The sequence below is a fragment of the Alternaria atra genome (assembly GCF_907166805.1).
Source record: "Alternaria atra isolate CS162 genome assembly, contig: 28, whole genome shotgun sequence".
In the NCBI taxonomy this organism is placed as follows: domain Eukaryota; kingdom Fungi; phylum Ascomycota; class Dothideomycetes; order Pleosporales; family Pleosporaceae; genus Alternaria; species Alternaria atra.
In genome coordinates this window covers 332,492-353,764 of record NW_025091326.1, presented here as the reverse complement: position 1 = coordinate 353,764, position 21,273 = coordinate 332,492, and the positions used below count along the sequence as shown (strand labels likewise).

The window sequence follows — 21,273 nt, the reverse complement described above, 5'->3', positions numbered from 1 at the left end:
AACTTATCGACAACTCAACCACCGTAGAAACACGAGGCGTAATAGCGGGCTCTTGGCTGTATCAGTGTCCGTAGGGAGTATGGCAATCACTTGAATGGATTCAAAGGTCTTGGAAAGGCAGAGCAGTTGAGGCACTGCACAGAAGCGTACGGCGTAAGGAAGCTATGAGATCTAGACTTGGCTCAACTTGTAGTACTACCCTTCCAATAATTCCCTGAATTGGGCTTGAATAGAAGATTATGTCTTGACCCGATTGTGGTGCAAATCTTAGTGCAAGAGTTGCCGGCCCCTTGCGTCAAAGAGTGGCTTGGTATGTTTCGGCCAACACCAGCTCCCGCACCTCCGCGTGAACTCCGCAACTCTAAACACTGTCCATAACTTGCAACTGCGCCTCGCCACTACATCCTTTCCTCCAAACTGATTTCTTCTGTTCGTGCATTGCTTTCTAGCACAATGTTATAGCTGTTCTCATAACTAATCTTACTTACACTTACAATGGCGCCACGGCGCACCGCGAAGGAGGAGGAGACGGAGTTGCTGACCAAGGAGGAGAGATCCGCGCGCAACTCAGAAGACAGCTCCGAAGCATCCATATCCTCGATTTCGACCACATCGCTCGTTCTCGAACATATCAACGATCCAGCCATCAATCGCGCATTGCATTCGAGTCGTGGGGAGAAGTACACAGACGATGACGACTACGCAGGCCAGGCGCGCGAGCCGTTCGACGTCGAGGACGGGCGATACCAGGCACCCCTTTCTGTAGACAAGAAGGCAAGAAGGTGGCTATGGATTGTAGGCACAGCCTGTGTAGCAGGGTGGGCGCTTGCGCTGGTCTTCTTCTTGATGAGCGGCAGTTACAAGCATACTTCGTCCCGGCCACACGACCCTCTCGCTACTTCTACCAAGGGCTCGGGGAAGAAGATCACAATGGACGACGTTTTTGGGGGCCGCTTCTATCCCCAGCAACAGAGCGTCGCATGGATATCAGGACCAAAGGGCGAGGATGGCTTGTTGCTTGAGAAGGGTTCGGCGAACGAGGAATACCTGGTTGTTGAAGACATCAGGACCAAGGGCGAGGCGAAGTCTTCTGCGAGCAAGACCACGCTCATGAAGAAGAACACATTTGAGGTGGATGGTACATACGTCTATCCCAGCGATGTTTGGCCAAGTAAGGACTTTAAGAAGGTGCTTGTCATGTCGGATTACCAGAAGAACTGGCGGCACTCCGGTATTGCGAAATACTGGATCTTTGACGTTGAGACACAGACTGGCGAGCCTCTTGATCCGGAACAACCAGGGAGCATGATACAGCTAGCTTCCATATCCCCACAGTCGGATGCGATTGTCTTTACGAGGGACAACAACATGTTCCTCCGCAAGCTGAACTCCAAGGAAGTCATTCAAATTACAAAAGACGGCGGCTCTGAGCTATTTTATGGTGTGCCTGACTGGGTATACGAGGAGGAGGTCTTCCAAGGAAACAGCGCGACATGGTGGTCCGAGGATGGCCAGTACATCGCTTTCCTACGCACAGACGAGTCCACCGTCCCGACGTACCCCGTCCAATATTTCGTCTCACGGCCAAGTGGAGAGAAACCCAAGGCTGGCGAGGAGAACTACCCCGAGGTTCGCGACATCAAGTACCCCAAGGCTGGTGCGCCCAACCCTATCGTCTCGTTGCAATTCTACGACGTTGAAAAGGGCGAAGTATTCAGTGTCAAGATAGAAGACGATTTCAGCGACAACAACCGTCTGATCACCGAGATCGTCTGGGCTGGTAAGACGAAGCAAGTGCTTGTTCGCGAGACCAATCGCGAGAGCGACATCTTGAAGCTTGTCTTGATGGACGTTGAAAACCGCACTGGCAAGACAGTAAGAACCGAGAACGTCGCAGAGCTGGACGGAGGCTGGTTTGAGGTCTCACAGAAAACGACATTCGTGCCAGCTGATCCTGATAACGGCCGCAAGGACGATGGCTACATCGACACAATCATTCACAAAGGTTACGACCACATTGGCTACTTCTCGCCCTTGGATAGCGATAAGCCTGTGTTGCTTACACAGGGCGAGTGGGAGGTTGTTGATGCACCTTCCCGTGTAGACTTGAAGAACAACCTTGTGTACTATCTCTCAACTGAGAAGAGTTCTATGGAGCGACACGCTTACTCTGTGTATTTGAACGGCACTGGAAAGAGTGAAGTTTTGAAGGATGGAGGCTCAGGATACTATGGAGCATCCTTCTCAGCTGGTGGCTCTTATGCTTTGATCAGCTACAATGGCCCTGGCATCCCGTGGCAAAAGATCATCAGCACGCCATCGAACAAGGACAAGTACGAGAAAGTCATTGAGGAAAACAAGTCCCTTGATCGCTTCATACGCTCACTTGAAATGCCTATTCTCAACTATCAGACGATCAACGTGGACGGATTCGAGCTGAACGTGCTCGAGCGTCGTCCACCGCACTTCAACCCTAAGAAGAAATACCCTGTCCTTTTTTACCAATACAGCGGACCTGGCTCACAAGAGGTCGACAAGAAGTTCAAGGTCGACTTCCAGTCTTACATTGCCGCCAGTCTCGGATACATCGTGGTGACAGTGGATGGACGAGGTACAGGCTTCCTTGGTCGCAAGCTCCGATGCATCACGAGAGGCAACATTGGGTACTATGAGGCACATGACCAGATCGCTGCAGCCAAGATCTGGGCTAGCAAGAAATACGTTGATGCCGATCGACTGGCGATTTGGGGCTGGAGTTACGGAGGTTTCAACACCCTCAAGACGCTCGAGCAGGATGGAGGAGAGACGTTCAAGTACGGAATGGCTGTTGCTCCTGTGACCGACTGGCGATACTACGACTCCATCTACACAGAGCGCTACATGCACACGCCGCAAAACAACGCCGAAGGCTACGACAACTCCACCATCACCGATGTCACTTCCCTGGCGAAGAACGTCCGCTTTTTGGTCATGCACGGCGTCGCCGATGACAACGTGCACATGCAGAATACGCTTACTTTGCTCGACCGGCTGGACCTTGCAGGCATCGAGAACTACGATGTACATGTGTTTCCAGATTCGGATCATAGCATCTACTTCCACAACGCAAACAGAATTGTTTATGACAGTAAGTAAATCGCTCTACGCGACCCGGGTCAAGTTGCTAACGAAGCTCTAGAACTCAAATGGTGGCTTGTCAATGCTTTTAACGGTGAATGGTCGCGGATTACGAATGCAGTGCCCAAAACACAACTCGATGCGCGGCCAATAGTACGATAGGATATGTCTGCTTTAGCATGTATAGTTTGGTGTGTATGGGATGCTTAGGCGTTAAATGGCGCAAGGCATCGCTATCGTCTTACAACCAACTTTCTCGTTATTTGTTAAGCCATATTTGAATCGCTTTATTCTGCAGCGTGAAGGCTAACGCTCATGACAAAACTACTCCATATACATGATCTAGTGCTTGTTGATTTGTCATCTGTAAGCACCAGAGTGAACCTGGGGAAGATGCTTAGCCTAGTCCCACACTTGAACACTACTCCGAGCCTACTGGATTATCGTGACACAACTATCAAAAGTCTCGTTCGCTTTCCATTGTGCAGCCAAGCGCCTTTGTCAGCTCGAGAGTGGCTAGATTCCGAGGAAGCTGTCATCAGTTGCTCCTTCCCCTCCTGAACCCCACTTTTGGAAGCTACATACATCATATATCGTGATCATGACAACATCTCCGCCTACCTTGTTACGAGTATCGCTGAGAATAACGTGCGATTCAAAATCCCACAATTCGCAATTTGCAAAATGAAGTTCGAGCCTAGCAATCTAGCGATTTGCGAAACATGTGGTACGCAATTCGATGTTCCACTTGAGCAGCACCCGGAGACATGTCGGATCTGTGATGTACGTCTATCACCAACACCCAAAGATTTGCAAATTCCAAGCACCCGAAGACATGAAGAAAGTGAGTTGATCTAATCTGTTTCCAGGATCCCCGTCAATACGTCCCCGCAACAGGCCAATCCTGGACCTCGCTCTCAGCAACTCAACCCCTCCAAAAGAACACTTTCGCAACAGACAAACAAGACCCTCGTATTCACTACATAACCACCGCACCTTTGTCCCCCTCTGAACTTCCCCCTGGTCTCGCCGACTCCAGCACAACCCGCAAGCAACTGGGCATCGGACAACGCGCCATCTTACTCCAGACATCCCGTGGAAACATCCTTTGGGACTGCGTCGCTTTCTTGAATCCTGAGACGATTGATTTCATCCAGGAAAAAGGGGGCTTGAAGGCGATTGTCATTAGCCACCCGCATTTCTATACGACGCATTTGGAGTGGGCGGGTGTGTTTGGGTGTCCGGTTTATGTGAACGGGGATGATAAAGTATGGTTGAATCGTGAAGATAAGGATGGGGTGAGAAAGTTGGTCAAGGGGGTTGCTGATATTGAAGAGGTTGGAAGCGAGGCTAAGATGGTGCAGTGTGGGGGCCATTTCGATGGCAGCTCGGTATTGTGGTGGGAGAAGAAGCTCTTCATTGCTGATACCTTCATGAGTGTACCTGTTAGTCCCCTTGTTACTCTCCTGCTACTCTTGGATTGTCGGGATATGGAAAGCTGACGAGAGGCATAGTCTGGCTTCGACAACGCACATCGCATCCCGGATACGACGTCTTATTCGTTCATGTGGGCGTATCCTAATATGATTCCACTGGCACCCAAAGCTATCCATGGGATCTGGAAGGCCATCAAGCCGTTCGAGTTTGATAGTACGTATGGAGGGTTTCCGGGGCAGTATCTCAAGAGGCCAGATTTGAAGAAGCAGGTGTTGGAGAGTATGAAGATTTTCTTGAGGAGGAGTGGGCATGAGAAGGCGGAGATTTATGAGGAGAGTGTTTGAGAAGATCTGTTATACTTCGTGATCGTTAGATATGGCGCACCGAGGAGATGTAATATGACGGAATTTAGTAAAAGCAGGACTTGTATTCTATAGGGGCCAATCATCCCCATTTTCACTGCTGGTTGCCATGACACTATCCAATGCATAATATGGAAAACAACTATATGAAGGGTTTGTTGTAAAGGCGAGAACGCTTATGAGGTCGAGTGTGTAACTAAGACTCTCCTAAGTATATGGTACTTATGCGAGAGAGCCTTCGAGAACCCAAACTTCGCCATTAGAAACTTTGTCGGCTATGCTCGTGACTACAACGTTGGCGGGCTGGATCTAGAATTCTAAGTTAGCTAACGACCTGGTAGAGTTGCAGCGAGTGAAAGAGTTAGTAAAGGTGAGCAAAAACAAGAGGCCGTATATGCAGGACATAATCTCAGGGTATGCTCCATGCCGATGGAATGGCAAAAAAAGAACCTGGGGTATCTGACTGAAGCCAGACGAATGCTGATGAGAGTGGGACTCGAACCCACGCCACTTTCGTGACCAGGAATATAATGTTAAGAATAACCTTAACCTGGCGCCATAACCAACTGTTGAGACTGTTAGATATGGTTGATGAGAAAGATGTTGGATGTTACTAACCTCGGCCATCTCACCGGGTTTGAACCAATGTAATTGGTTGATTGATGGATGTTTCCAAATTCGCAGTTCCTATATTCGTAGATATGTGGGCGTGAAGCGAAAGGGCTCGGCGCACTGCAAGGTGGGGCACGTCCAACGAGAAGTTGAGACTACCGACAAGAGCGGTATGGCTTACCTTCTTTTGGCCGTCCTTGGACTCCCACCAGATCTCGTTGCCAGAAAGCGTCTTGACCTTCTTGCCCTCTTCCCATGGACTATCCGGTATGATGTGTCGCTGCACGAAGCGCTTAAGGTTGCCCCGCGCCCGGTCTTGCCCGCCGGCACCTTCGTATGCGTCCGCGCCAAAGGTGTCATAATCTTCAGGATCTTCCCATGGCTTCCTCTTCAGGTCGCGCATGACGCTGTTGTTCGGTGCCAGCACCGTGGCATTCTGTGAGGCGTTCTCTAGTCGTCCGGAGACTGTGTCGATGTCCCTCGTCAGGCCGCTGAAGATGGCGATGTTCTGTGTCTTGCCGATGACATCGGATATGATGACGCCGGTTGACACCTGTTCCTCGGGGTTGCCCATGATGTAGTCTCGAAGGGGCGACTGTTTGTTGAGGATGCTGAACGACTGGATGATGCTCTCGAAGGGGCGAGCTTGCGCAGAGGTGGCAAGGAGAAGGGCGATGGTTGCGAAGGGGTATGCGACGAAAGATCTAGGCTTCATGGTCGCTTAGAGGTATGCATTAGAGTGTTGTTACAGGTTCTTGATGAACGCAGCGTTGGAGGGAAGCACAGACGTCATGCCGCGGTGAAGCCAAGACCTCGTGATCGCGCGCATGATCGTCGGGCGCCTTGGGGACGCTTCACTTCATCTCTTCACTCATGTCTTTGCCAACGTGACACCCCGCGCCTCGGAGCGCGCGTCTAATCCAGTCGCTCTGCCATTAAACCACCAGCCATGGAGCTTCAAATTCCCACTGTCACTATTGTGAGTGCAACAGCCTGAAGTCTTCAGGTAGTAACAATTCGTTAACGCCGCCTAGGACGACTTACGCGCCTTTCATGCGCAACACTTTCCACACGCGCCCGCACCAGAACAAATACTGCACGGCTTCGAGCCGGAAGTAGAAGCGGCTGAAGAGTACTACGACGAAGCAGACGATGGGCTAGGCTACTACCCTGATGGCACGAAGCGCACCCTGACAGACGAGCAAATTGCCATGTTCCGACATTCGGAAATTCATGCTATGCTCCGCAAACGGCGGCTACAAAAAGAGAACGGCGAGATCTCCGATGACAAGGCTGTCCCTGCGAGCCCAGCATCGTCTTGTTCTCCAACACAAGAAGGCTCCTCACACATGGCTGCCGATGTCGACCAGACGCAGCCTGATAAGCCTGCAGGACCGAAGAAGCAACAGTGGGCGACTACTAGTGCAACGACCAAAGCCAAGAATAAGAGAAAGCGGGATAGATACGCGAAAAGGAGAAAAGAAATAAGGCTTGAGAGAGGCTTGCCGCGAAGAAGGAGTGGCCGCGATGGCGCAGAGAGCGGTGACAGTGACGACGGGAGCGACGAGTGGGATGCCTGGCATCAGGCTAACGGACCCGATGTGCAAAAGGATGATACTCTCGATCTCGACTATTGAATTGGGCAACGGTGTCTGATGAACAACCACTCATTCAAGTCAGCATCGCTTCCTGCCGCGACTGCTAGCTCGCAACAGATACCACATTCTCATCAGACTTCAAACTGTAAGTTCTCTACTCTTTGCTTCCACGTGCAATGATGCAATCTTAGTTATCATCCTTAGGCGGAGATGGTGCTGGGCTTGAGACGAGAGTGAAAGACTGCTTGCGGCCTGATCTCTTGACTCGTCTAGCACTATCTGTGATGAGTTTACAATCTTCTCTCTGAGCACACTCGTTTTCACTGCAGTCGTTATAGCCCACTCGCGTACTAGTACTGACGGTTACTAGAAGTGGTTTGATGGAGCCAGGGTAGGGGCTTTCGCTATAAGGCAATGGCGAGGCGCGCACAGCTTGATAGCAGCCGCCTTGACGTCAAAGCGATGGAGGCTACCAAAAATTCGTTGATCCACGTTCCCTTCGGCACTTTCTGCGATCGATGCTGACGCTGTTCCGTGAGGCTTGCGTCCAGTGGGAGACAATGAGGTGTCGGTCAAGTAGTAATGCGTATGTAATAAATCACGTCAAAATCTCCATCTTCTCTCATTCCTTCCAATCTCTAATCAACGTGCTTGCCCACCGCTCACTCAACGCACGGCCTCATGCTAGTCTTGCGTGTTTTTCATGCTGATTGGGTATGATCTCAGAAGCGTTTGGTTCTGATACTAGAGCATAGCTAAGCTATAGAAGGGAATCAAGGAGACGGATTTCAGGTTTTGCTTTTGTATCTTTATTGTGAACACGCAACTCGTTTACCTATATATCATCATAGGACACAAAAATCCATCATGATACAGCGCCTACTCCTATCTCAGCGGCCAACTACATCGCCTTACTGGTCTTGTAGCGAATAAATAGCCATGATGCGGGCATGATTGCGAGACGGATCTGAAGTTGAGCAAAGCAGTGATCGCACAATGCTTGCGAGATGAACACGCTCGCAGAGTGCGGGGTATGCAGGCAACTAGCGGTGATGGCGAGCTGAGGGAAGCATTTACGGTCATTCTGTCGCTGCAGCCTGCATTTTATTACTATCCATATATCTATTCTCTTCCTCACCCGTCTGCATTTGCTACATGCCACATCATTATATCAACCTCACACCCCGACTTCTCTATTCCAGTCTCGCACTCTAACTCTTCTACTGCAAGAGTCAGCCGGTATCATGGAAGGGTCAGACGAGTTTAAGAGGCCGCCGCTCGAGGAGCCACTATCGGCTCATGTGCGATGGAAGTCAGATTCGAAGAACAAGAAGAATTCCGCATTTGTGCAGAAATTAAACGGATCAGGACATATTTACCGATGTGCCCAATAGTGTCGTCATCGTCATTGTCACACCATCGATGCTTGTTCAGGAGGTTTGCGACCACATCCGCGAAGCATTCAGGCTGCACATGTTTGATGGGTAACTAGAGTAGCTGACATTACACCATAAAGAAGAGTTTTTTTTCTGCGCTCGGTAACGACTGTGCAACGATATTCGCCACCCTCATTAATTACCCAGAATCCAACTTCACCTGCCTGATCGGTTTACGAGAAGACGGAGGGATACCGTAGGAATATGGTACGCCACCTACTGTCTTACGGGACTATATTGACACCAAGAACGGAGATGTCATACCAAAGACGAATCATACACTCGAGCACGTCGAGATTGTTCAGAGACCTCGCTCAAGTTTGTATAGATTGCCGTTACTGCTAAGGGTACAACCATGGAAGAACCTGGTATAGAGGAGGAAGTAGAATGGCAAAAAGAGAGAATCAGGGTGCGAATGGCGGTATCAAGTTTGGTTTGACTCAGAGCATGCGATAGAGTAACATGCGTTTCTGGGGTGCGACTTGAGTCGAGTTCATTGGAAACCAAGACCAACAATACACTGACTTGGCTCAGAACACGGTGAAGAAAAGTCATCTTTGACTGCATACGAAGGATCTTGTTTGCAATAAATTGTGACGAATACTCTAGGTAGAAGGATACATTAACTTGTGTATTGTAAGCTTACTAACATAGAATACCGCGAATACCTTCAGGGTAAGCTTCGTCAAGTACGACTTAAAACAAGCGAATTCCTTCGTATAGTAATCTTCATTCTGATCGACTATGCGAAAGTCTACATCTCCCCTAGCAATTCCGCGTACATCCAAACGGAAACGGCAAGACCGCCGGACTCTTATAACCTCCTTTCCCTACACTCCTCACCCCAAAGATGACATTATCCTTATGGATCGTCGCAGATGTAAGATTAAACCAATTTACATTGCCTACCTCAATCACATTCGTCCAGTGCGGTTCGATAGTATCACGGTACAGGATCTCATAACCTTCCACTGGCAAGCCTTTCGGCGCATCCCACTTGAATTGGCTGAAGTTGTCGGATGTTGTGGTGTTGATACCGACGTTTGTAGGCTCGCCAGGCGCGTTGGCTAGACTCCACATTGTGGACGCTACGACTTTAGCGGCGCGGGTGTTGTACTCGAAGTCCAGCCATTCGACTAGGTCACCATATTGCTTGCCGTTGCGGACAGTGACATTTTGGTGCTGCTGTGTGTAGTCTTCATTGGGTTGGACGAAACGGACACCTGTATAGCCTGCTTCTAGGAAAGGGCGGTGGTCGCCGCCTCTGCTATAGCGATCTAGGCGATAAATGAGGCGCACTGTCATTTCAGTGAAGGCGTTGGAAGCTACTTCATAGATGAAGCGACCTAGGTTGCGAGCAGGGCTGTCGTTGTCGCCGCCAATGCTGAGACGGGATGTAGTTGTTGTGGAGTTCTCTGTCAGAGGTGTGCCCTGGCAGAAGAGGCGAATATTGTAAGGATCGATAGTGCCGTCTGCGGCCTTGGAGTTACCAACCATGTCGAGGTTTATCATACCAGCTATGTTGACAGAAGCATTCTGCAGATAAGGAGGTATGAAGTCAGTATATGTCTCACATGCATTTCGTACAGTCAGAACATACCTTGTAGGTTTGTGCTAGGTTTTCCGCGCCGAGCAGACCTTGTTCTTCGCCTGCGAAAGCTGTGAATACGATGGTAGTCTTGGGCTTGTAATGCGCAAAGATGCGGGCAAGTTCTAGGGAAACCGCAACGCCCGAAGCATCGTCCACTGCGCCTGGAGCATCGCCTTGGTAGTCGATAGGGTCGCTATTGCGCGAGTCATAATGCCCGCCTGTTACGTAGACGCGATCTGGGTCCTCACTGCCCTTCAGTGTTGCTACAACTGTGGTGATGTTGACCGGGAAGATGATGCGTTCGTTATCTCCAGGATACTTGATGAAGCTGTTCCAGTCTACGGTCATCTGGCCTTCACTCACGTCAGCTGCTTCTTGAAACTTGGCTGTAAGCCATGTTCTCGCAGCGCCGATACCTCGGTCCGGGTCGGTTTGACTTGACAGGGTATGACGTGTGCCGAACGAGGCAAGTTTTCGGATTGTAGCCTCAATGTTATCGCGTGATATCTGCGAAATGATATCTTGAAGGTCATCGTCCGGCATTTGTTGCTCCAGCGGCTTGCCGACAACTGGCAAGGGCCATTGTTCCGCACTAGGGAATGATTGATGGGGATGATGTGCGTGAATAGGTGATGAGAGAGCAGTTTGCAGCAGCGTCGTTGCGCAGACTGCGAAGATGGACGTGGACCGCATATTGATCGGGCTAGAAAATTGGCGTCAACTGTACAAGTCATCTTATCAAATGTCCAGTCTGAAAACTTATATTCCATCGTTTTTGCTATCCCACTCTTCACGACAGGCTGTCGACTGCCGGTATCTCCAAAATGTCGCGATACCGCAGCAACTACCGTCATCGGAGAAATGCAACTCTTGCTATCATGACTTTCGGAAGCGCAGATCACTATCATAAGCGGAAGCTCGCAATGCTACCAAGACGCCAAAAGGAGAATTGGGGTAGATTTCAACAGCTGTTGCTGCATGCTTTGCTTGGCAACGGGTACTGTGTGCGGGGTTCTCCATTGAGCTTCCGAAAGTTTGCGACGACATGGGATAACACTAATCATCTTCCATATAAAAAGACTATTAGTAACGCAAGTATAGCTTCGCGGACTGTTTTTCGTTCGTGGTTGGCTGATTGTGTGATGGTGCTGGCAGTGTTTATGTCAATTACCTTACGAGAAGTCAGATACCTTGGGTCGTCGTTCTGCTCTGCCTAACGATCAATACTGACCAGCCTACTACGCTTACTGTAAAGTTGGAAGCAGAAACCAAGAAAGGTAGCTTCAACCTTGAGTGCATGGGCTTCCAGAAGTCGAGTTCGTCGATATCAAAGAGGCTGACGCTAGTGCTTGGCATGACATCATCGCATTGACTGTTGAAGCCACCAAATTACAACAATGTGACTTGCGGACAGTGACATGTTGCAAACACAATTATATGCAGCAACGTTTCTGCATCGAACATACATGCAAGCCATGAGAGGCGGCTGTATTCCGGTGCTGTATCGAGTTTTTCTCAGTGATCGACGCTTCGTAGCGCCGCTACAGGTTTGACATGCCTCGGCATAACGAATCGTATCGTCGATGGTTCTCACGTTGCGCAGCGTTGGGTGTAGTCATGTTCTCTATTCGTCCCGAAAACACCATGTTTACCCCACGTGTTTCATAGCAGCCGGCGGTACCTGGGGTTTGCTAACGCGAACAAGAAGGTCAAGACTGACGACAACACCAAACGCGGAGAAACCAGCCGGAAGTAGGAGTACGCAATAAAGGGCCGATGCATCACGCTGCATGTCATTTAAAGCGTCGGAGAGGAAATGGACAACCACTGGTCAACGTGAACGGATCTGTTGTAGTCATTGGGTGTCAATGGCGGTAAACAAGAACAATCAAGCTCAACGACACGGAGGAGGAGATCGAAATGGTAGAAACAGACATGTAGGTGAGGTCTGGTGACGAGTAATGCCAATTTGCTTACAAGAGACGATGCACTAGCGCAGACAATAGTAATGTTGTGGCTATGGCGATGCCCGTTATGTATCGAGAGAGTGGTGGTCGGGGTACAAAAGGTCGTACACTGCACCTATTCTTGGTGAACCATCGCTACCAGCTGCTCCTGAGTTCCTTCGTTTCTTCTCAGCCACCTTTGACAATCGCTCAACATGAAGACCAGCGCTCGTTCCCTCCTTGCCATTGCGGCCCTTCTCACCACTGCCCTCGCTGCACCAACACCAGCGAACGGAGTAAGCTTCCCTATCACCGACCTCATCGACTCGGATCTTACTGTCGAAGAGTATGCGGCACAACTTGAGAACCAGAGTGTTGAAGAGCGTGACCTCACCAAGCGCCAGTATAATGGTGACACTTACAACCAACTTACTGACGGTACTGCATGCCGTCCGATTACCGTCATTTACGCCCGTGGTACCACCCAAGGTAAGTTCGATCTACAAAGCGAATGTGAGACATATACTTACTTCAATTGTTTAGCGGGCAACGTTGGCGAGGCTGGCTCAGAAGGTCCAACCTTCTTCAATGCTCTGGCTTCCCGTGTCGGAGGAATCAGTCGCTTGGCCATCCAGGGTGTGAACTATCCGGCTAACGTCTTTGGCTTCCTGGCTGGAGGGGATGCTGCGGGCGCCACGACTATGTTCAACTTGATCAACCAAGTGAGTGCTACGATCATTGTGACCACTTCGTAGCGATACTAACCTGTCATCCAGGCTGCCACTCGATGCCCTTCAACCAGGATTGTCGTCTCCGGATACTCTCAGGGCGCACAGCTTGTACATACTGCTACCCAGAGACTATCAGCCGCTCAGGCCGCGCGTGTCACCGCTGTTGTAACATTCGGCGATGCCGACCGTGACGAGACTTTCGGCCCAGTTGCTGCAAACAAGGTTCTCATCATCTGCCATGTGGGTGATAACATCTGCGACAACGGCATTGTCATCACTCCTGAGCACAGGAACTACGAGATCGATGCTCCCGCGGCTGCGGCTTTCGTCGCCGCACGTGTTTGAGGCCGATACGGACTAAGATTGGATGCATAATGTTCTATGGTTAATTTAATGGTTACGATGGGGCTTACACGGGATCACTTCAATCATCACGATCTCCCAACTTTTCCTCGCCCTTTTCTCAAATGCATATGAAACACTAATGAAGCACCATGTGAATGTGAAAGTAGGCGTAGGAATCGCAATTTGGAAAAGGGAAAGGTTGCCTAGATGAGGGTGTGACAGAAAAACAGCGTCTTTTCCCACGGCGAGTTTCCCCAAATCCTGTCCGCAGGACATTGCATAAAGCCACTCGATACTTGTTGCCAAGACTCACTTTTACTTCAGCACTATTGCTGATACTCGACTCAAGATTGGGATCCATGAAGACAATTGGGATGGGAGGAAAGACTCTAGTCGATGTCGATGAACAGTGGCAGAATAATGGAGAGAATTTGGTATTGGTAAAATTGAAGATGAATGTGCATTGCCAGCAATATTAGAATCGGATTTGAAATCGATGGGCAGATATGGGCTTTAGTGTGTAAAGGGCATGTTGTTAAGATGATGCACCTTCCTATTTGACAACCTCGTGAATTTTCAGTTTCTTCACAACTCACGCGATGTCAACATAACGTGCTTCCCGTGTCTCATGTCGAAATGGCGCATTCATCTCAACATTCGCGGATGAACTTCACAAACCGACGAAAGCCGCACTAAACTTGGCAAGCCACACGAAAAGTCGAGTGAAGTCATACCCCAAAGGGTGGAGGCCAGGCACGCATGGAGCGCAGAACGGTGCGCGAGTCAGTTAGCGCAGATGTCGTGCTCGCCCCATAGAAAACACCAAACGTCTCGATTGCCTCAACCTCCATCGCTAAGGAGAAAAAATTGGGTAACAAGCTCGCCAAGGATCGCGGTGTCGTCCGAACTCTTAAGATATGTAATATCCACGTTGGACTGAGGTTCTTCACCTCACCCCTTCTTCTCTCCTCTACTACTTCTCCGTGTCATCATGTCGTCCGCCTCCTTGTCTGAGCCCTCGGGCTCCCTCAAGGCTTCTGGACCGTTCTTCCGCTCGGTACCTTTCCAGATCCTGGTAGCATGTGGTGTTTCGTTCACGGCTCCAGGAATGTGGGATGCGCTTGGTGGGTTAGGGGCTGGAGGAGCCGCTGAACCTTACGCCGTCTCTGCCGCCAACGCCCTCGTTTATGGACTCTTCGCTGTGGTCTGCGTCGCTGCCGGAGCTATCAACAACCGTATCGGCTTGAAGTATGGTCTTGCGTTGGGTGCCATCGGGTATCCACTGTACGGTGCAGGTCTTTACACTAACAACGTCTCTGCAAACACATGGTTCATGTTGTTTGGCAGTGCTCTTTGCGGTATCTCAGCTGGTTTCTTCTGGGCTGCTGAAGCTGCTATCATCATCGGGTATCCGTCGCCTGGAGACCGCGCGTTTTACCTCGCTATCTGGCAGACTGCAAAGGCACTTGGACCGATCGTAGGAGGCGCCATCAATCTCGGACTGAACGCAAACAAAAAGACCACTGGATCCGTTTCCTCAACGACATATATCGTATTCATCGTCATTATGTGTCTTGGTCTCCCAGTCGCAATGTGCTTGTCGCCAGCACAAAAAGTTTGGCGAAAAGATGGCACGAGGATCGTCACTGAGCGCGCCGCGACATGGGGTGCTGAGTTCAAGGCCGTTGGCAAGCTGTTTATCAGTCGTCGCATATTGCTTCTGCTGCCAGCTTTCTTCATCAGCTACTTTTACAACGGCTTCATGAGCACATGGTTGACGACATACTTCACCGTCCGAGCTCGCGCATTCTCCTCGTTCTTCACCAATTTTTCCGGTATCTTCTCCTCGTTCATCATCGCCTTCCTGCTCGACAACCAGAAGATTCACATCAAGACGCGTGGTCGCGTTGCATTCTGTTGCATCATCACCCTCTTGGTTGGTACGTGGATTTGGGCAACAATCCTCCAGAAGCAGAACTACGATGCGTTAGAGTCCCCGGTGTTTGATTGGTTCCAAGGTGGCTTTGGAAAGAGCTATGCGCTCGTTTTCTTCTGGCAGTTTGGCGGTCAAGCCTTCCAGCAATTCCTCTATTGGCTAGTTGGCCAGTATGCGACGGATCTTTCCAATTTGAGCCATCTTACCGGTATCTTGAGAGGTGTAGAAGCGCTGGGTCAAACCGTTGCTTGGGCGTAAGTCTTCCTTTGCTTGAACAGCATTCGCAAATCATCAGCTAACAATCGCAACAGCATGCAATCGGAAGGTGGTGCGAATCACTTTGTCAGCATTGGTCTCAACTTTGGCATCACGGTGCTGTGCGTCTTCCCTACCTGGATCGTGTTGTCAGAACTGGAGAAGAGCCACGAGGTTCGCGTCACAGAGGAAATAGTACAAGACAAGACTCTAAGCGATACAGCTTGATGTATTGAAGCATGAAGCAAAAATATATTTCCTGAATTCTTCACACCAACCGTACCAGTACTTGTTATTTGTATACCGTTTTCACAGGCCCTCCTCACATGCGCTGTGCTATTTCTTTGAACCCCATAAGAACCCAATTTCAGTATACCTGCAGGCTTGCATAGTTTGCTCAAATGTGCCCACGTTTGCAGCGATGTTTGGCTGCAAATACCATTGCGAATCGCAAGCTAGTATGGTCAATCAGTAAAGCACAAAGTTCATCTTTGAGTGGAACTTACGCGTTGGCACCGGATAAGTCGAACGCATGAAGCTCACACATGGGCGTTTTCTCCTAAAGGTTCTGTAGGATCGTAATCGTCGATTTCCACGACTTCAAAGCGGCCGTTCATCCATATTGCTGGACCACCGAGGTACTGAGGGGAGTTTTCCCAGTCGTCCTGGCCGATCTGGGAAAGTGCAGAGAGTGCTAAGGCCCGACACATATACAGGTTCGTACTCTTCTTTGAAACGGGAACACCTTCTCCGCTAGTAACCGAGACTGTGATCTTTGTGCTGCCCTTAAAACTTGCCGTGATTGCCAATAAGTTGGTGATATTCAGTTGGACCTCCTCTAAGGCAACCTCAGGGAACTCGGAATTCCAGAAGAAGTCTTAGTGAAGGACCCAGATCTTTGAACTTATGATTACCAATCCAATGAGGGGAGGGGTGGTTCACAGTCCAGAGTTGTTGCAGACTCTGAAACTTGCTGAAGTCTGCGCGGAGTTGACTAGTTCCTATTTTGAGGACATGTTGCTTATAATCCCAGAGCCTATCGAAGAACAACACCCGCACCCTCTTACATATCTCGCTAGCGAGAAGGGTTGCTCCCGTTAAAGTCTTCTTATCCATATCCCAAATGATCTCTGGACCATGATCAGGAGGACCAGCACAGCCTACGAAGCTGACATCGTTAATAATCTGGTCTTTGATATGCCACGGTAGGCCCATGAGAGAAGGTGGTGTTCTTTCGAGACTTTTCCATGCCAAATTCCTGCCCTCTTCGGATATGGCAAACCGTAATTTAGACCGATCTTTCATTGGGACGGGTACTGGTGATCGAAATATCACATTGCCTTCGGAGCAATCTCTTTGAACAAATACCCACTGAACTTGTTTCCCGTATCCCCTGATACCGATAGCATCTCGCCGTAACGTATCGAAAGTGGCATTAAGGACATCAAGCTGAACACTGATGTCGTGCTCAAAACCGCCGAGGGAGGGATGGAAATCATAACACGCCTGACGTTTGGGATGCACAAACTCCACTCTGAGATGTGGTAGATGCAACATCGCCGTCGCGAGGTCCCACATTTCCACCGCATGTTCAGATTCACGGTATGGCATCGGATGGTTAGGAACTGGATCTACCCGATGCATTGGACATGGAACCGGACATGCCCTATCCAAGTCGAGGAGGATCTCTCTTACCATTACTTTGCGAGAGCCAAAATCTTGCAGCATTTGCACTGCACCTGCAGCCTCGGTCATTGTTCCGTTCAAAATGGTACCGTCTCGGACCTCCATCTGATCAAGGTCCCTAGAGACGGTCCAGGTATTGTTGGAGAAGAGGGTCGTAGCAGCTTCGTGGTATATCTGCCGGCATGTGGACAAGATAGGAAGACCAGCCACTAAACCCTTTCGCAATTCTTGGTCTTCGAATGTATCTCCTGTAACGTAATCCCATGAGGGCGATACGCGGATGCCACCTGGGACGTGGAATAGCGCGTTATACACGACGTTTCGAGTTTCGGCAGGAAATGTGGTGAGGAATGAGAACGCCGTTGGGTTACATGGAGCGGATGTACCTTGAGCGATAGCTGGAAAACTGGGTATATCATTATTCCGGTAGCGGGGTTTTGCTTTGTTCATGTTTGGTGTCGCGGCTACAAAAGAGTATTGATAAACCGTTGCAACAGTAGCAGAGGATGTAGTTGTCAAAGAAGTAGAAGTCTTGGTGATGTTGTAAAGAAAGAAAGAATATGATGTGAGTATCCTCTTTATATAATAGTAATCAGCGCGATGTATGAATCAACTCTGTTTGCTACTTCAATAAGCAGTTGCGTTAGGTCGAGTAAGCGCATGGTGATCGAGCGGACCAAAACTAACGTGTTGGCCGAAGAAAGGGACTAATGTGAACTATGTGGGCCAACAAGATGCGGGGTGTAATTGAATTTGCAGACTATGGAATGGTCAAGTATCATCGCACGCGGCAAACGAAGTCTACACTGGTCAGATTATGTCTACTGTTGCATGAACTAGGAAAAATGACTTACATTGACCTGCTCAGTATGCGGCGTCGTCCTCCAGCATCAGTAAATGCTGCAGGTAACCTGCGTAAAATCGCATTGTGCCATCGAAGTAGGTACCTGCCTGGGACCGTAGTTTTGATACTTGTCCGAGTCATCCGTGTCAATCTCGTCGCCTCTGATATCTATGCTATATGCTTGATAAAATTCTTGGTTTTCTGTGCAGGACATGGAATATGAAGCTAAGGCAAAAGCTGACGACCTAGTCTTAGTAAACTAGCATTACCTACAGCATCTGCATCCGCTCTTTCTACGAAGTGGGCGGTAATCGAGCGCGTCAAACGACGTTGAGGACATCACTACGTCTGGTCTCGTCTCGAAAAGACAGACAGTAACTGCGAATGCATAATCTTACACTTGTTGGAGATCCGAAGAACGTGCCATAAATTTTATTGCAAATCTCCAGTAGTATATCGAGTAAGGATCGGATATCTGGCTTGGCCTTTCTACAGATGACTTGTGCGATAGGCTTTGGTATGCTGTTGGGCACCATGTCAGATCGAGTAAGGGAGTCGAGCACTTAAAGTCGTGACTAATACAAAGGGCTGAGAGTCGCGTTTGTGTACAGAAGAACTGGATCGAGACTTGCTACACATCCGTGCACTGAGCAGGATTTTGTAGTAGCGATGGGAGCCTGGAGTCGTAGCGATGGGAGCCTGGAGTCATAGCGTTCAAGCGTTTGCTGGGATAGTAACGACAGGCTCTGAGAGTCAGTGTCCTACTCGCAGTGCTTGATCTGTGAGAATACAGCTCTTTCTTCTCCTCTCAGATATATCACGCCACGCGTACTGCCAGGTCCGTCTTCAACCTCCACCACAAGAACAAACTAACTCCTTCTCACACACATACTTAACCTACGCTCAACCACCCAATGTGGCGCCTCACTCCGTTGAGATCCCGCGTACAATATCCAGCAAGGCCTACAGTGGTTCCAGGTTCCTCGATCTGCCAAGTGAGCTCTGCACCTTTATATGCCATTTTTTTCGAGCACGAGAAGAGCATCTGGTTCGAATACTTCGAGAATCAAGAGCAATTGTTGAGCGAGGATACCCACAGTGGAAAGGAGAAAACACCGTCCCCAGTGCCAGTCAAGTCTGACGCGTATACCATCATTTGATGTTTTGGGGCAAGAACACGTTCACCTTCCGGTTGCGCTCCACTAAGACGCCTACCTCATTCGAAGATTTCGGGGCATTGGAGCGTTTGTTCTGCTATGAGAAAGATATTAGTAGGAAGAAATGCCAATGGGCCGGGCAGATCCCTCGACATTCTGTCAAATAGCATGGTAAGATCAAGATCGAGCTTATTTTCTACAAAGCTGCGGCTGCCACACTTTCGGATGTTCGAATCGACATCGCTGCGCTCCTCCGGTCAACTTCGTCATATTTTGGAGAACTGGTTGAATTCCACATTTGTCTGGGTTTGGAGTATCTAGAAGACACGGCCGCAGCGTGCGGGGACCAAACCCTTTGGCCTAGATGAGGTACCTGCATAAAAGATATTTCGGTGTTCCATAATCCAATTGACTAGGGAGTCAAACGTGTTGAGGGGAGTGGTGAATGAGGAGAAACGTCCATAGTAGAGGGTAGTCTAGTTACAAGTGGTGACGGAGCTCTTTCTTTGTACCAGAATGGAGTCGGTCTTTGTACAAAAAGATTAGTCTTACGACCTGAAGTTATCGTGAGTGGTCAATGATATCTCCGCGTGATGTCGAGTGGAGAGCTGAGGATATCGAGTTGTTGAGGTAAGGTCGAGGAACGTGAAGGTAAGAGGACGCGTTGAACGCGTCGGCAAGCACACCCCGCCATCATCGGACGGCAAGTCCGGCCGAGCTATGACATGGGAGCTACCACCCCACCCCAACGCTACTCCAACACTCCAACAAGATCTCCAACATCGCCTTGTACATACTTGAGCGTAAAGGTTATTTGACTGTATACTTTTGAAACTACCTGTTTCCTCACGCGAATATCGCAAACATGGCATCCCTCCTGAAAAAGTCGCTGAAGCTCGCGCTCATCCAACTCGCTTCGGGCGCCGATAAGAGTGCGAATCTCACATCGGCGCGGCAAAAGGTTCTCGATGCCTCAAAAGCTGGCGCAAAACTTGTAGTCCTTCCCGAATGCTTCAATTCGCCTTACGGAACAAAGTACTTCGACAAGTACGCCGAGACACTGCTCCCCTCCCCGCCGTCGGAATCGCAATCGCCGACGTTCCACGCACTTAGCAAGTTGGCGAAAGAGGCGGGTGTATATCTTGTAGGAGGAAGCATACCGGAGAGGGACGACAAGGATGCGAAGAAGCTGTATAACACAAGTTTAACGTTTGCGCCTAGTGGAGAGTTACTTGCTACTCACCGCAAGGTGCATTTGTTCGACATCGACATCCCAGGGAAGATCAAGTTCAAGGAAAGCGAAGTGTTGTCGCCAGGTAACAAGATCACATTGGTAGACCTACCAGAATACGGAAAGATTGCGATAGCAATCTGCTACGACATACGGTTCCCCGAGCTTGCGATGATTGCGGCGAGAAAGGACGCGTTTCTGCTATTATATCCTGGCGCATTCAATCTTACAACCGGCGCATTACATTGGGAGTTGCTGGCGAGGGCCAGAGCAACAGACAATCAGGTCTACGTTGGACTGTGCAGTCCAGCGAGAGACATGAAGGCCGAATACAATGCATGGGGCCACAGCATGGTTGTCGATCCGAATGCGACAGTACTAGAGCAGCTTGATGAGAAGGAAGGTGTGCTCATCCGCGAACTAGAGGTAGGCAAGATTGAGGAGACTAGGAAGGGAGTGCCGTTGTATGGACAGAGGAGGTTTGATGTATATCCCGACGTTAGCGAAGGTGGTCGGTTCAAGGAATAGCATGAGCGATAATATCAATACGAGTACACACGGAAACGTGTTTCATTTTATGTTTCGACATCCCTAGTGCAGATTTATGACGCTGATGAGGTCAAACTGCAGAGTTTGGGAAGTTTCGCTAAGAGAAAAGGTTGCCGTAGGTCGGTGTTGCGCTGAACAGCGCCTGAAGACGTGCAAAGGCTTGAGGGGGCAGTACTGAAGCTAGCCATATCAATGGGCGGCTTGAGGGCACCTTGCCTGGCACCCTCTAGCAAATGGGCGCCGCCCTTCATGCGGCACGCTACACCAGTTGCACAACACGCTGCAAGGAGATATGCATCGCGCAGTAGAAGTATAATGTTACCCTAGAGGTATGCACTGTCTCTAGTATCATTGATCTTTAAGAGTGAACGCTGCAAATGTCTTTGATGTACAATTTCCCTCGATGCACCCTGTTAACATGGAGCATCTTCGTACAGGCT

The 21,273-nt window shown here is 49.6% G+C and overlaps 8 protein-coding genes across 8 annotated transcripts; 5 read left to right on the top strand and 3 right to left on the bottom strand.

The window, feature by feature from the left end:
- Nucleotides 1-495: 495 nt before the first annotated feature.
- ALTATR162_LOCUS7161 (uncharacterized protein) lies at nt 496-4,898 on the top strand (the record flags this gene model as incomplete). Its single annotated transcript, XM_043314789.1, has 4 exons — nt 496-3,127; nt 3,179-3,270; nt 3,987-4,556; nt 4,632-4,898. The coding sequence occupies 4 exons, from the start codon at nt 496-498 to the stop codon at nt 4,896-4,898; spliced, it is 3,561 nt and encodes a 1,186-aa protein (XP_043170724.1).
- A 240-nt stretch (nt 4,899-5,138) lies between these two features.
- Nucleotides 5,139-6,243, bottom strand: ALTATR162_LOCUS7160 (uncharacterized protein; the record flags this gene model as incomplete). The annotated part of the gene is made up of 2 exons (XM_043314788.1): nt 5,139-5,225; nt 5,710-6,243. 2 exons carry the CDS (start codon nt 6,241-6,243, stop codon nt 5,139-5,141), a joined length of 621 nt encoding a protein of 206 aa, XP_043170723.1.
- Nucleotides 6,244-6,477: 234 nt separating this feature from the next.
- On the top strand, nt 6,478-7,165 carry ALTATR162_LOCUS7159 (uncharacterized protein; the record flags this gene model as incomplete). The annotated part of the gene is made up of 2 exons (XM_043314787.1): nt 6,478-6,507; nt 6,563-7,165. The coding sequence occupies 2 exons, from the start codon at nt 6,478-6,480 to the stop codon at nt 7,163-7,165; spliced, it is 633 nt and encodes a 210-aa protein (XP_043170722.1).
- A 2,162-nt stretch (nt 7,166-9,327) lies between these two features.
- ALTATR162_LOCUS7158 (uncharacterized protein) lies at nt 9,328-10,846 on the bottom strand (the record flags this gene model as incomplete). The annotated part of the gene is made up of 2 exons (XM_043314786.1): nt 9,328-10,098; nt 10,163-10,846. 2 exons carry the CDS (start codon nt 10,844-10,846, stop codon nt 9,328-9,330), a joined length of 1,455 nt encoding a protein of 484 aa, XP_043170721.1.
- Nucleotides 10,847-12,314: 1,468 nt separating this feature from the next.
- ALTATR162_LOCUS7157 (uncharacterized protein) lies at nt 12,315-13,175 on the top strand (the record flags this gene model as incomplete). The annotated part of the gene is made up of 3 exons (XM_043314785.1): nt 12,315-12,588; nt 12,643-12,821; nt 12,876-13,175. 3 exons carry the CDS (start codon nt 12,315-12,317, stop codon nt 13,173-13,175), a joined length of 753 nt encoding a protein of 250 aa, XP_043170720.1.
- A 991-nt stretch (nt 13,176-14,166) lies between these two features.
- Nucleotides 14,167-15,594, top strand: ALTATR162_LOCUS7156 (uncharacterized protein; the record flags this gene model as incomplete). Its single annotated transcript, XM_043314784.1, has 2 exons — nt 14,167-15,365; nt 15,423-15,594. 2 exons carry the CDS (start codon nt 14,167-14,169, stop codon nt 15,592-15,594), a joined length of 1,371 nt encoding a protein of 456 aa, XP_043170719.1.
- A 621-nt stretch (nt 15,595-16,215) lies between these two features.
- On the bottom strand, nt 16,216-17,502 carry ALTATR162_LOCUS7155 (uncharacterized protein; the record flags this gene model as incomplete). The annotated part of the gene is made up of 1 exon (XM_043314783.1): nt 16,216-17,502. The coding sequence occupies one exon, from the start codon at nt 17,500-17,502 to the stop codon at nt 16,216-16,218; it is 1,287 nt and encodes a 428-aa protein (XP_043170718.1).
- Nucleotides 17,503-19,918: 2,416 nt separating this feature from the next.
- ALTATR162_LOCUS7154 (uncharacterized protein) lies at nt 19,919-20,812 on the top strand (the record flags this gene model as incomplete). Its single annotated transcript, XM_043314782.1, has 1 exon — nt 19,919-20,812. One exon carries the CDS (start codon nt 19,919-19,921, stop codon nt 20,810-20,812), a length of 894 nt encoding a protein of 297 aa, XP_043170717.1.
- Nucleotides 20,813-21,273: the final 461 nt, after the last annotated feature.